The sequence below is a fragment of the Hipposideros armiger genome, unplaced genomic scaffold (assembly GCF_001890085.2).
Source record: "Hipposideros armiger isolate ML-2016 unplaced genomic scaffold, ASM189008v1 scaffold_507, whole genome shotgun sequence".
Taxonomy (NCBI): Eukaryota; Metazoa; Chordata; class Mammalia; order Chiroptera; family Hipposideridae; genus Hipposideros; species Hipposideros armiger.
The window spans coordinates 1319131-1334437 of record NW_017731857.1 but is presented as its reverse complement, the minus strand read 5'-3'; the positions used below and the strand labels follow the sequence as shown (position 1 = coordinate 1334437).

Here is a 15307-nt window from a genome sequence, read left to right as displayed (position 1 = left end):
TTTCATGATGAGTGAAGAAAGTTTTTAAAACAAAGTAAAATATGAGGTGTGATCAAACAATATGGTGAATGCTGTTATTGAGTTCCATCCAATGGAAAGGCAGGGATCTTCAATACGGGAAGCGGCATGTCGAACTTGAGTAACAGTGTGTGACAAGTTTCAACTTGTTCAGTGCAGTCAGTTGGGCGTGAGCTACGGTTGAGAGAAGGTGTTTTAAAGTGGCCATAAATCATCCTCCATCATGGCAACGTTCCATGTCACACATCGTTTCTGGTGTACAGCAATTTCTGTCAGATAAAAACATTATGGTGTGTCCTCATCCACCTTAGTCACGGGACCTGGTACCATGCAACTTCTGGCTCTTCCTCAAAGTCAAAATGATTCAGGACATTGAGGCAGCCACGACAGCGCAACTAAAGGCACTCACGAAAGAGGGCTTCCAGAACTGCTTCAGAAAGTGGTAAAGCAATGGGATAAGTGTGTTCAAAGCAAGGGGGAGTATTTTGAAGAGGATTAATGGCAATGTATCTTTTACTGTAATCATTTTTTTAAACAGTCACTGTATTGTTTGATCACACCTCGTATGAGAGCTTTCAATAAAAGTTTCAGTAGAGATAACCATCGCAGATGAACAGAGTTAGGTGCTCTGGGGGAAAACATGCTTCCATGTAACAATGAAGGGATGTTATGGCTCTGAGAGCACAAAGGCAAGAGGAAGCTGGACTTGAAGGTGTTTTCTATTGGGTTGTCAGAAAAGTCATGACATAGTTTTTCTATGTTTTTCATAGAAAAATGCATCATGACTTTTCTGACAACCCAATAGATTCCACATCTATGGAAACACAAAATCCAATCCTTAAAACTGTGTTCAACCAAGCCTCTTCAAGAGAATATAGGTGTGGGCTGTGGAACTTGATTTGTTCATGTTATAGTCTAATCTAAAAGGCACCATTAGAAGTCAGGCATACGTTTTGTTGGCTCCCCATTTCCAAGTTTTTATTAATACAACATTCACCAGTTCCCCCAAAAAAGCAGGGTTGGGCAAGTTTTCATAACTGTTTATTCATTATAAATAGTAAATATTTACTGCACTTTTTACATGAAAGACATTTTTACAACACATTGTTGTTGGTTGAGGCTGCAACACAAAGGTAGAACCCTCGGTCCATCACCCTCTAAGACCAAGGTATGAACTAAACTCGGTACTACGTCTAGACTCACTAACTCACTATGTCCTAGTTCGTAGCTCTAAAAGGAATGTATCTGTGCCTACCTCGTTCATGGTTCCAAGAATAGAAAGAAATAAATAACACTGGCTTCCACCTTCTTGCTCCTCTTAACATCTCAAAAAACAAATTTATTGACATTCTAAAATGTCACCACACAAACGTATGTAAACCTCAGTTCCTGTAATCTTTTAATATTGGATACCATTGTATAATTTAAAAGTACATGAGAGCCATGTGGACATGTCTGTTCTTGCCCTGCCTTTCACAGAAAAGAGTGTAATGTAAACGTAGTCATCTTAAAAGCATTATTCTCGATCGTGGTCTCTAATCCAAAGGAGCGAGCCAGCTGTTGGCTGTCCAGCAAATGGCAAACATCACTGCATTCTACCACAATGAATCACGGGCTGCGAAAATAAAGCACCTGCAAAAATATAGTTCTGATTCTGTATATATGGCCCTGGCCATCACCAAAGCCTCCGTGAGGTACACAGTATTGCACACTGATAAGCAGCTGTGGGAATGCACATCACTTCTTCTCCACCCCATCCTCCCCCCCACCCAGGTTGGCTTCCAAATGAAAATGAACTGAGAAAAACATCACACACCTCTCCCATGCGGGGAAAGCAAACAAGCTCTTCTCCCTGTGATCCCATATCCTGTCAGCAAGACGTGTCCTTCAGGGACATTTATTAACAACTGAATTACCAATGAGGATAAGGTAACAAATAATTTATTTGGGAGGTCCTTTACATCTAGTCTAACTTCCTAAAAACGGTGGGATTTACTTTCAGATCAATTTCCAGTGTGTAAAAGTCAAGGATTTCCTGCTTCATTAAGTGAGCAGTTTTAAAGTTGCAGAAGCATCAGCATTGGACATCAATCATGTGACACCTTAGAGAACTCTCCGACTATATTGTAGCACATTCTGCTTGCCCAAACCAGTCCAGATAAATCACACGCACACACACGCGCGCGTGCACACATGCATACACACACACACACACACACACGCACACACGGAATGTTTTAGCTCCTTGATCATCAGCACTAAAGAGTTGGGATATTTGATACGTAGCCATGTTAACTCATTGCCTTAAAATGTTGCATTTGTCTTTTATTGTTCCGGGTCTTCCTTTTCTCCACTGCTTTTGTCCAATGTGTTCCAAAGAATTTGAAACCAACTACTGGAGAAAGGAAATCAATCATTCTCCTTTGTCTGCTGTCAAGGCTGCCCCCCAACAGGGTGATTTTTTTTTTCTGAGAATATTCTTCATGTCTCGGCTGTGGAGACTGGAAACAGGGCCAGGTTTCTCTCCAAGTGGACAGTCCACTTACGCGATATCTGGCTTGAGATAATGAAAGGCACCTGCAGGGAAACACACGCAGCTTTTTAGGTCACGCTAGGACAATTCACAGCAAGAGGCAAAATCAGCTACAGGCTGACAATGTCATATTTAATACTGTGGTATCAAAGGATCCAGACTAATATTTTTATTCCTGAGACAAGTTTGACACAACTGTGTGTCCTTCGGATTATACTCCATATGATCCTTGCGCCGACCTCATTAAGCACATATGTTTCTAATGCCAGGGGTTATTTCATTTTGGCCAACCCTTGTGTTTTATCTCGTGGCAATCAGGTTTCACATCTTAGCAATTAATAACTGCAAGATGTTGTTGACATCGGTTAAGAAAATAATTATACAAGCGAACCCTGGCTAGAACAATCAGCTGGCTTTAGCACAAAATTGACACTGGGATGTAAGGCTGAATCGTACCGTCACCTCCCCTTTCTTGAGGAAGAGTTGAAATTTTTCACCCTCCCCGGAATAATACCCCCAAGAAAGTCCAAGGCTTACTTTGTCCATACTGCCCATATTGGTAGCCTGTGACAGGGTCCATACTGTAGCCCGTGGTGCTATAGGTGGGTGGACAATAGGACTGAGATGTTGGCAGACTGTCCAAGCTCTTCATATGGTCTAGTCTCTGACTGCAGCTGGCCGACACCGTGGTGGTAGGTTCCAGGCCCCCAGTGAGAGGGGAGAGAGCATAATCGGTCTGGGGCTGATGGGGTACCCCACCATGGTTGGTCAGGAGTCCCATTACCTAAAATGGACAGGCAGATTGGGAAGAAGTGAGAATGCAGAGAGGACCGGGTCACAGCTAACAGAATACCTGGAAAAGTCCCAGTTTTATTTCTTTAGAAGTCTACTCTTTAAGAGCTATCCAGAAGATGGTGACTTCAATTCAAAGTGGCAAAGATATTACATCATGCCCAATGATAACATCTGACTGCAGTTTCAGAAAGAAGCGAGGGGAGGGAAAGGGGGGCGAAAGGGGAAAGAAAAAAAGAAAGAAGGGAAAGAGAAAGAGATATTACACCATGCCTCTAGTGATAAAATCAGACTAGAATTTCAAAGAAGGGGAAAGGAAGGAGGGACAGAGACACGGGGACAGAGACAGAGCTAGGGAGAAATTAGATCTGTTCACATAGAAGAATGTCTAACCATATATTACATCTGGAAGTGGCACATATGACTTTAAACAGGCATTTGCGTATACATTTTTTTTAAAGTTAAGTGACTCTAAATCAAATTCTTTTTGTGTATTTTGAGATTTCCATGTCTTTTTTCCTCTCCCCATCTTGGCCATCTCTCAGTAATTAGAAATAATCGCTCCCTCCCTGATGCTTCCTTGTACTTTACTCACTCCTCCCACTGTGTCATCGTTACTTTAGTCACCTGCATTGAATTGTGACAGCTCTGAGGGGAGTAACCTACTCTGCCTCATATCCCAGCACCTCACAGAGTGCTTGGCACATATTAAATACTGAGTGAAAGAATGAATGATGAACAAACTGTCAAGTAACCGCCTCCATTATCTATCCTTTCATTTCTTCTCAAAACTAACATTTCCTATAAAGAAGTGTTACATGAGGAAAAAAGCCTGAAATGCAAACATGTTATAAGAAGTCCGTTCAGTTTTGTCAATAACCCTAGAACAAGAGAACTTTAAAACCAAACAGAGCTGTGATAACAGAACAACTTGCAGATTAGCAGGGTGACATGTTTCACAAACTCAGGCTCGTTGACCCTTACAACACCTTGTGACAGAAGTAAGTGGATAATTAATTTTGCAGCTGGAAACCTGCCACAAGAGAGAGAAAGTGATTTTTCTCAGCTTCATACAATTCAGTGACAGGGCTCAAAAAGCGGTTGTGGGAATGGACATCCTGGTGAAGAGCCTCCTTTGCTTTCAAAATATCACCTGTTTGCAAAGTATGCAAATGCAGGGGCCCACAGTCGCACAATATGGCCATAATCGTCCTGCTGTGTTTAGGGACGTTTGAAGCATGTGGAGATTAAAGTGTACAAGTAAGAGCAAGAGGAGCGGGCAGCAATGAAACCCGACACCCTGTGCTATCCTCCAAGGAAATTCAGGCCACACAAGCCTGGATCTAGGGGTTCCAGCAAGGCAGGAGGGAGGGACAAGCCTTGCATCCCAGAAAGCATCCTAAATTAAATTCCAAAACCAATGAGGCCACAATCCCCTTTGGGAAGGGTTTGCATAATCCTCATAGCTAAACAAAATCTTCTTGAAATACAGCTTTAAACGGATCCATCTTCAATTAGCCCCAAGAGACAGAGGGGGATGGGAGGAGGAGAGAGAATCTGCTTGCCACCTTCTGTGGATTGATTACCTTTTCTTACTCCATTTTAACAACCTGATGATTTCCCTCACCTTTCCCCAGAGGCTCTATTCTCCCTTTCATTTGAGTTGCTGTGTGTGTGTGAGCACGTGGCGAGGTGGGCCAGTGTGGGGAAAGCAACACATTAATACCCAGCTTTTCAAAGACATTCCGAGATTTTCTTGAGCTATGTGGTGTGAAATATCTTTTTTGAAATCTCTAAAAATTACTTATAGTCTAAAAAATTATCATATTGACAGAGCATTGTTATGGTTTATGGGAGATTTAGGGAAAATGAAAATCACAAAATAAGAATCAATAGGACTCACAGCTCCCTGAGGCTGGAAAGTCAGTGGAACCCTGGGGCTCTCTTAGGACCCTACCCAACATTTTTTATAGTAAGTTAATTACTTCATTTTCTCATTTTAAAAACTTGAACACAACCTAGAATGCATTTATTTCCTGAATGTTCTTGCAACTACATTGATTTGGTTTGGGAGGGTTTATTTTTTATTGTTGTTGTTTGGGTTTTGGGTTGTTTTGTGTTTTGCTTGGGGGGGGGGTGCCTTTCTTCGAACTTAAACAGATGATTTTAGAGTTGTATACTTGAAAAATTCATACACTTTAATTGATATACTAATTTATTAAATATTTTATTTCAATCCAAAATTACTTATGTCTATTAGAAGAAAAGAGTCTTTAAAACAGAGGTTGTTAAGTGCCAAATACACTCTTTTTTAGTCAGGGGTACCTCTTAGTGTACTGGTCTATTGGACAAGAATGAATAGGAAAAATAAAAATATGAAAATTTGACTTTTTAATGAAAGGGAAATAATGACACAGCATACAAATATTTTCCTGTAAATAAGCTGTGCTGAGTAAAAACAACAACAACCAAAAAAAACCACTTTTAAAAAGCAACTTTGTAACTGTATCAATTCAGAAAAGAAAATTATCCAGTGGTACTAGACTAAAAAAAATTTTTTTTTAAAAAAAAAGGAAATATATTTTAAATTAACAGCATCTTTCATGAAAATATGTACTTGGAACTCAGTTAACGGTATATCACTTTAAGGGAGGAATGGGATATTCCGTATATAGTTAAAGTTGGGGAGTAAGAGCAGAATTTTATTTAAAACATGCATACTCTCCCATGAGCTATATGTACATTGTTGTGATAAACTTTTTTTAATCCTCTGCCATTCATTTCTTGTTTGCATAACTTTGAAGGCAGCCATCACTGTCCATGGGGGAAAGAAGCCTTCAAGATCCTAAAACAGAAGACATGAGTCCTGCCTATGCTCAAAATCCAGCTTATGATGGTCAGGAAGCAACTTTTGCAGTTGCTGAATTTGATAAACACTGTAAGTCAGGACTTAAATCGAAGACCTTGAATATATTTATTGGAGGATAAAGCTATCTGCCAGGGCCACATTCTAGGGCAATAGAAAGACAGTTCCTCAAAGATTCCTGGGCAAATGTCTGTAAGACATCCAGGAGTATGACTCAATCAGGAGGTGTGGATGCTGGGTGAATGGAATAGAAGAGATGCACGTTGGGTTTTCCTATCCAGTATTGCCACTGTCACACAGGAAGCTAGTGACAGCTCCTGCTTTAGCAATAGCTCTTAGCTCAGCAGCCCAATACTCGCAGTCCCTAATGTGAAGAAATTAAGAGTACCAGAAACCAGTTATCTTTGGTCCCTTTGACTTCCCTGATAGAACCCAAAATACAGACATTCTCCCAGAAATTGTTGTTTCCACTGTGATTGTCACATGCTGTCATTGTGATGTGTTTCTTAAGAATTGTAAAAGGATGGGGAAAGAGGCATTAATTTTTTCCTACATTTGGTCTGAAATTGAAATTAACTAATAATTATAACTAATACAATTGATTTCAATATTTCACACTGAGATTTGAGACATATACATCTTTTTAATATCTTCTTATTTAAAAAATAAAAATGAAATCTCTGTTGAAAAAAAATAGTGAATACATAATTACAAAATACATTACTTTCCCCCAACATAATTTAAAACCTCAAATCTCTATGGAAGGGTCCCATTACACTTTTATGTACGTTTCTTTGAAAGCTATTTTGTATTTCATATGGTTCAAGGGAAGCTATGGAAATTTCTTTTTGCTACACAAAAAAGTTGGTAAACGAACTTCTTGGAACTCCCCCAATATGGTTATGGAATGTCTTTCAGTCATATTTTCTCTTTAAGAATATTGTCAGGATTTCTTTTATACATGTTTTTCCTATAGCAATTTGTAATTCAGAGATAAAATAAAATCTTCATTTGTTACAAAGTATGTGGGGTTTTTTCCCTCATAAACCATTAGTAAGCTATTTCTACTACAGGGCTGGCATTTTTGTCTGATTTTCTTTTCTTTTCTATCTTTCCTTTTTCTTTTTTTATTATTATGGGTAGAGGAAAGCACAATTGCCTGGCCTTCACAAACAATTTCAAAGGAAAAGAAATAAACCCAGGGCTACTCGGCTCTGTCTACTGAACCCTGACCACATTCCTAATTAAACGCCAGATAAATCCAGTAGATGCAACAACCGGGAAACAAGTTGTCCCTTAATAAAAATCTCTGTTCTGTCCTATGGGGAAATAACGTGGAAGAAGGACTTAGCTTTTACTTTTAGTTGAGTACAACTCGTAGGTGAGGCATCTGAAAAATATCTATTAAGTATATTTCTAAATTTTTACCTCCAAAAACATTTCCTAGACACCATTTCTTACCTGTTCTATGGATAACCTTTAAAAAACAAATTCAAAGCCTTAGAATTGCAAGCCAACACTTCTTCCAGCCATTCGCATTAGAGACATTTTCTGAAGATCTCTTTAAGCTCATTATCAAATTTCAGAATTCCAAATAGGTTGTTTATATCTTGATTGGAAGATTATATGGTTCAGGAAAAACTAACTCTTTACAATTGCTTCATGCCATATTTCTCTTGAATTAATTTTCCTATTGTAAGATTAAATATAAAAGATAAAAACTATGAGCCAAATTAAGATTTACATTTAAACAATGTGTCTGGAAAATATTTGCCTTGGCATAAGCATTAGGGTTTTGCCTTCAGTTGAAAGTGTTCAGAGCTTATCAGAAATCTAAAATGATTTAGCAAATTATGATGTACATCTAGACGCTTCTTTTTTTGTTAGTAGAAATCCTGGTTCCCGTCTTTATTTTCTTTTTTGTTCTTAAGTAACCAGATGTTCTTCTGATTTAACATTTAATAACATATGTTTAGTTGCTTTTTAGAAAACAGTTGTGAGTTACAGTTTTGTATAAAAGTGGGTTTTTTTTTAACTTTCTACTCTTCCCTCCAAGTCCACTAACTATATATACATATTTTTAATTTGGATATAACTTATTTCCAGAACCAAAAAAAAAAAAATTCAAATGTTTGTCCAAATGATTTTTGCCCATATGGATGGAGTCATCTAATGGTTAATTTTCAGTTACTATATCTTGGAGACTGAAAAGCCTAAATTTGAACAGCCAAGACTTTCCTGAACATGTTGTTTTCAGATTCAAATGCCTTAGGAATTATCCTGCAGTTGATTAGCATCTAAATAATTAGATTTTTTGGCCCTGTCTGTTTGAAAGCTGTAAGAGGGAAGTTGCCTGAAGGCAGAAGTTTCTCTTAAGGTAGGTATGGTGACCTTCTCACCCAGACCAAGAGTTATGGGAAGGGCATGGCTGACCTTTACCAAACCAGATAGAAAACCAGTGCGTTTAAAAGTCCAGCTGAATACATCCTTATTTTTTATTTCAATCCTTAGCTAACATTTTACAAGTAGCTATGTTTAATGCATAATAAAACAGTATGAATACCAGACATATGTTGCGTATATTTTCCAGTTTTATTTGTGAAGAGCACAGTAAATACTGTCTCTATTCAACTCTAAATGATACATATACTTTAATCCTCAGCTCTGTGACCAATTACAGAATGACTTTTATTTTATCAATTCTTTAGAATATTCATTTCTCAATACAGCTAAGCTGTTAAATTGATAGCAATAGTCTTTAGGGACTGATCACTAAAATATAAACCTAGACAAAGAATTAGAATAAGATGGCTTGCAAGATGCATATATACATACTATATATGTTATATATAGTGTTATATATATGTTATATATAGTGTATACGCATATACAGAGGGTGCCAAAAAATGTATACACATTTTAAGAATAGAAAAAACTGTATTAAAATTGTAATAATATATACCGATAACAAAAGATGAATACAAGTCATGTATATACATTTTTTGGCACCCCTGGTATATGTATATATGCCAAAAAATGTATATAAGTGGACACTTTGGTCAACATTGCTCAAGCAGTAGTTTACCATAATAAGAAGTATCTGGACGCTGATGGTAACCACTTTGAGCACCTCTTGTAATTGCAGAAGTCAAACATGACTTGTATTCATCTTTTGTTATTGGTATATATCAAGTATTACAATTTTAATACAGTTTTCCTTTCTTAAAATGTGTATATACATTTTTTGGCACCCTCTCTATATAGTTTACTTCTAGCTAATAATGAACAATCATATTATGTCCACCTATTATCAATAAAATAAAGCCCATTAAGAAAAAACTTATTTCACCTAAAATGAAAAAGTATTCCAGTTAATACATTTGGTATTTGACTATGTTAGACCCACCATGGGCCGTAATAAAATTCTCATATGTTTTAATTCATTTACGCATGCCTGCATTTAATATGCTTTGTGACCATGTCTACAATTAATATGATTTATGAGAAAAGAACATGTGCAATATTAAGGGGGTATAGCATACATATTTTTTCTTCTATGAATGAAAAATATAACAAAACGGCTCGAGGAAAATTGTTGGCCGTTAGCATATTAAGATGGACTGACGGAGCCTTGAGTAAACTTGGGGGAGTTAATGATATCCTCTTATCTGACCCTGACACATTTGCAGCATGTAATTTACAGAAGCTCTGTCCAGGGAATCTTGACAAATGCTCGTAACCATGTCAGGGCAATGCTCCATTCTAATGTAAAACAGATGTGGGTCAGATACCCTCATTCATCACTTAACACAGAGAGCCTCACACTAAACTCCTTCTGGGAGGAATGACATTACCTGCTGTTAACTCTTCTTGGTTCAGGAAATTTCTCACAGCCACAGTAGCCCTCTAAAGGGTAAGCACTCAAACCTCTCATCGTTTCAAAAACCTGTCTGAAAACATGACTGTGGAAAATCAAACGTATATCTTGGTTTAATTTCATGACTACTTCAGGACACGTTTACTGAATATTAATTGACCCTTTGGGATCTAGGACTCCAAATATAGAAAGAGAACAGCTCTGTGCTCGGGCATCCCACACTACTTCAATGAGATGGCATTTAAAACTTTATCTCTAATTGCCCATAAACTAAACCTGCATTCAAGGAAATGCAGGGCTGGTTCACCCTCATGAGCATTCATAAATGCAAACCTTGCTGAACTGTAACTGCCTATCTGAGATTCACCAAAACATCTTATAATAAATGAGAATTCACATTGCCTTTTGGAAAGAAGGGACTCAACTCTACCCCTCTGAAACAGCGGGATATTGGGCTCCACTGAATTCCCATTCCACTAAAACTTCCTTTTCACCCAAAACTCTAACAACATGGAGGGCAGACATTCCAGCTCACTAAAGAAGGAAGACAGGTACCCAACTCAACAAGGAAATGTCTCCTTTCTTCCAGACTATGTGTGAAGGAGGCAAATATGCCTGTGGCTGCCCAAAGTCAATGTCCTAACACTCCATCTACTAAACACCTGAAGATTACAGAAGAGAGGCTTCCCTTCCCTTCTCTTCACGTGAAGGAAAGTACATCCTTAGGATAGAGAAATGAGCCAAGTGAACAGATCACGTGATACTGATTTAATGAGTGGATGTCAAGAATGAACTTATCCTTTAGGAAATGTTTTCTAGTCAGCTTCACAGGCTTTGTGGTAAAGCAGAATAAGCATTCATTTAAGATGCATGGAAACTTGTAGCAACTCAACAGATATGGGACAACATCTGAGCATACAGTCTTCCAAAAACCAGAAGCTACGGCTCCACAAAGCTAAGATCCTATCTACAGTAATCCCTTCCCTACCCAATTCCAGGGGCACCGGGCCAATAAAAATGTTGTGTTGCTTTTCTGTTTGACAATGCGCTTATGTTCTTGATCACAATTGAGCAGTGGCTATGTCTCCAACTGCTCAGACAACTTAATGTGGGCTGGCACCACACAGGGAAGCCCCTTAAGGTCTTCGATCTACAGAAGTTAAATCTGTCCCTAACAGATCTTGACAAAAGACAGTCTTCATAATTTAATGATTAAAAGAACGCTCCCCAATTGGTTAACTCAAAATTACTTAGATTGCCACTTCCTTCCTAAAGCCTTTCATACCTATTTTGTTCTAGCTACCTTTACCTTTTGCTGGTGAGCGAGAAGCATAGATTCGTCAGATTGCCTTGCTATTGAGGTAAGTAGCATGTTTCCAGCTTATCTAGTATCCAGTATCATAGAATATGGTCTGTATGTACTTCAACATGTATGCATGTCGATATTATATTTCAATAAATCAAAACAAGGGTAAGATTAGGGAAACAAGAAGACAATCCTCTTTCCTCCCACACTTGGCCTCATGGGATGAGGGGACGTTGGTCCTTGTTTCCATTGTAGTGAATTCTCATGATATCATGATCTGAATGATTCAGACAAAACCCATTTTTGTACATTGCACTTCTGGGGACTCTCATACCCCAAGCACGTTACAATGACTGCATTCCGAATGGATACCAATATGAGTCCTCAGCTCTTTAAAATGTCTAAGTGGAATACCTGAAAATACTTCCGTCCACCAAGAAACTGCCTTTCTTTTGATATTACTCAGTTTCCACATTTGCTTTCTTTGTCAGAGACAAGCAAAATTATTATTATTATTTTTTTTGGTCAGAGGTTTGAATGCTTATCCCTAAGTAAACAAAAATGAAAGCCCTGTTGCAGTAGTATTATAATTGTACTTTGTCAAAAAGATTTAAATGTCCTAAGTATTTACTGTGTTTTTCAACGTAACTCTATGGGACAATTCTTTTTTAATATCTTCCAATTTAGCAAGGAGATGAACTAGAAGCTGAGATAATTTAAGCAACTTGTCACACAGCTAGTGAGGGGCTGATAAATATTGGAATCTAGTGCCTTTGACCTTGAGACTCCTTCTTTGAATGGATGAGTTACACCCACATTATAATCAATTCACTAAACAGGAATTCTCTTTCCTTCCTTGACTCCCTTACCTACCTTATCTAAACATTATTAAGCAGTTTATAGCTTTGCCTTTAAAATTACTCTGTTTCCTGCTAAGTTGTTATGCTGAAAGATGGCAATGTGTTGAAGGCAGAAGATAACATCAGATGTTAAATAGAAACATCCACTTTTTAAAAAACCAAAAAAAATCAAGGGAACTATTTTAGAAATGGACAAATCATGAGTTGGGTCTCCACACCTATGTTTTCTTTCATTCAGTACTTCCTAGGAAATGTTCCTCAAAATTTGGTAGTTTGATACTCAACAAAAGGGCTCCATAGTTAAATTAGAAAACACTAAGTTATTCCATACTGCAAGGCTTGTCAGAGCCTTTAGAAGGCTAATGTGTACTGAGACTCTGAAAGATATAGGGATACAGTTTGTAACATTTACCAAATTGTTGATTCAGAATTCTTTTTCCCTAATCCACTGTTCCAAGGAGCCCATTTTGGGGAACAAGAGTTTATTATGAGGCACCGTTTGGTTTCAGGGTGTTCAAAGATGATTATGACCTAGCATCATTCCTCTAGAAGCTCAGAATCAAAGGGGTGAATGGATACTTTATAATATAGTACAGTGTGGTATGTGTTTTAACAAGGTATAAACACAGTAGTGTGACATCAACAGAGGCTAAAACAAGAAATTCTGCCTGGAAGAGTCAGCGAAGGGTTGACATTGAACTAGAAATCTTCCCATCAAGTCATACAAATCAGCTCTATAAAGGGCTTTTTCATCTCAGAACAGATGCAATAGTTTAATTCGATTCTTCAAGACAAGCTGCACACCATGAGACAGCAGCATTTTGCAGGAAAAAACAAAAGGTAATGATTTCTTTAAATAATGCCTGTCTCCTTCATTAGTGCAAGGCTGAAGACTAGCTACACCATCATCTCACAACTAAGAACTATTCCCTTCAAGGTAGAATCACTACCCTGGGATTCTACAAAACACACTGTCTCAAAGGGTTTCCCAGTTGGCCATCTTGCCGGTTGATCAACAGAGACAATGCAATCACTAATCTCCAAAATTCTAGTTACTAAACTCTAGTGGAATGTCAAGAGTGATTTTTAAATAGTATACTGTACATTGAAAAATATACACCTCTGATGAAACCCAGACTGTTTTGCAGAGGCGAATTCTTTAGGAAAAAAAAACAGTACACAACTAATGACTGAATCCAGTTTTCTGTGTCTGCAGTACAAAGCATACATTCAGCCTCTAATTGAATAAATATGCAAGTATTCAGATTTCTGTAGATATTGCCATTTTGCAAATGCGGTAATAAATTAAAAGCTTTACATTGCATTCCAACCACATATAAAGGGTTGATTCAGACCACTGGCCTCACACTAGAATCCAGCGCAGCTCTACTCGCTATTACTAACTACAAAGAAAAACTTCTTATTCTAGTAGCTTCGTTATAGACAAAGCAATCACACTCAAGGTTTTTTTCTTCTCAATGGCTAAAGAAATTCAAATGGGCCTAAAAATGATGGGATTGTTGCATTTGATTTGTCCAATGTACGAGAGGAAGTCACTGATGGTGTTTCTGTTTAAATCAATTCAGCAGAAAACAAAAATTTTTAATGCAGCAAGAAAGGTTTCCATGTGGCTCCTTTCAGTGACATGATGCAAGATTCAGTCACTGGCTGCTGGAGGCTCCTTCCCTTTCTTTAAAAAGGAGATTTTGGCCAAGTGGTTGTTTCTCTCACAATTCTCTAAATCTGTAACTAAACTCAAGAGACTAGCTAGAGTTGACATAAACCAGGGCTCTCCTCTTATGCTTTAAGGGTAGCGACCACAGCCTTCGGAGAAAAACCAATGGCACCAAGTCAATTGCAGTCTGCATCGATTCAACAAATGGGTTAGCAGCAGTGTTTTCACCACATAGAGAACATCTCAAAAACCTAATATGGCAGAATGGAAACATGCAAATGGCCAATGGTTATCCTGGTATAGCTGAAATGGGCTCATTTATGATCATAAACATCCTTGGGTCTTCATAAACATCTGAGGTTTCTGCAGCACTGGTTCTGAGCCCATGAACTGCTTTAGAAATGAAACAGAAAGAGACTCAAGCTTCAGAGAAGCTGCCACTTTGGTACAGATTGTCTCTCTGTCCAAGCTTTGTTTGACACCCCACCAATCTCTTCAATCAAAATCACTCCTTTTTCTTCCACAGATGAATTTCTGGAAAGTGTCAATGGAAGGAAGGAGCTCTGTTGGGAACTGGGCCGGTGGCAGGTCACCTGCTTATCTGGTTCCACACGATGATAAAAGGAGGGCACAGGGTCTGCAACCTGTGTGTGAAATGGACAGAACACCTGGCCTGGCATCTGAATGCGTGCCCGCAAATGTCCAGAAAATCAGCTCTCCTGAAACAGGAGCTGGCCCTGCCACCAGGGAAAATTTTACTGCTTTTTGGAGCCCAAGTAAAGGTCAAGGAATGATCATGCCACAGTGAAAAAGAGTGTCTCCTGATATGAAACAGAAAAGTACCCATCATGACCATTCTTAATAATTATACCTCATCCACATAACAAGCTGATCTCTAGTAAGCCCTTATATCTCCGATGGTCAAGAGCCATCATCTTGCCTGGCAGCTAAGGAATTCGAGATCATTGTGAACACTGTGGTCCAAAAAAATGACAAGTGAAATCAAAAGCAGCCTTGAGTTTTGGGTACACATATTAACACTTAAATGCCCCTCCCTAATAAGTTTCAGGATTAACAAATGTTTGTCAAAAGAAACTGCTGAGCAATTGAAATCGAATTTGAGATGGAACCTCGACCGTCTAATCCATATATGCATGAAATGGAGAAACTGCCTAATAAGCGTAGCTGACACCAAATATGCAATTTACATACATTACACACTAATAATCTTGATTTTAATATTATTCTTTAAAGGCAACTGGAGGGATGGATAAGTGAAAGGTTTTCTTTTGTGAAATGGGAATTAGAACAAAAGTTCATCCTGACATCTTCTATCATTAACCACAATCTCGTTAATATAAAGATCTATCTGTTCTTTCT

At 38.2% G+C, this 15307-nt stretch overlaps 1 protein-coding gene across 2 annotated transcripts in view; it reads right to left on the bottom strand.

Annotated features, from left to right (window-relative positions):
* Positions 1–1043: 1043 nt before the first annotated feature.
* The window catches only part of PAX3 (paired box 3), a 93501-nt gene continuing 79237 nt past the window's right edge, over positions 1044–15307 (bottom strand). Inside the window, exons 8-10 of one of the 2 annotated variants that reach the window (XM_019667820.1) lie at positions 3089–3335; positions 2565–2595; positions 1044–2410 (exon numbers count right to left, since the gene is read on the bottom strand). In XM_019667820.1, the coding sequence (XP_019523365.1) occupies positions 2344–2410; positions 2565–2595; positions 3089–3335 (345 nt within the window). In that variant the 3' untranslated portion in view covers positions 1044–2343. Of the gene's footprint in view, positions 2596–3088; positions 3336–15307 lie in introns of both variants that reach the window. The other variant, XM_019667819.1, reaches the window with a different exon arrangement.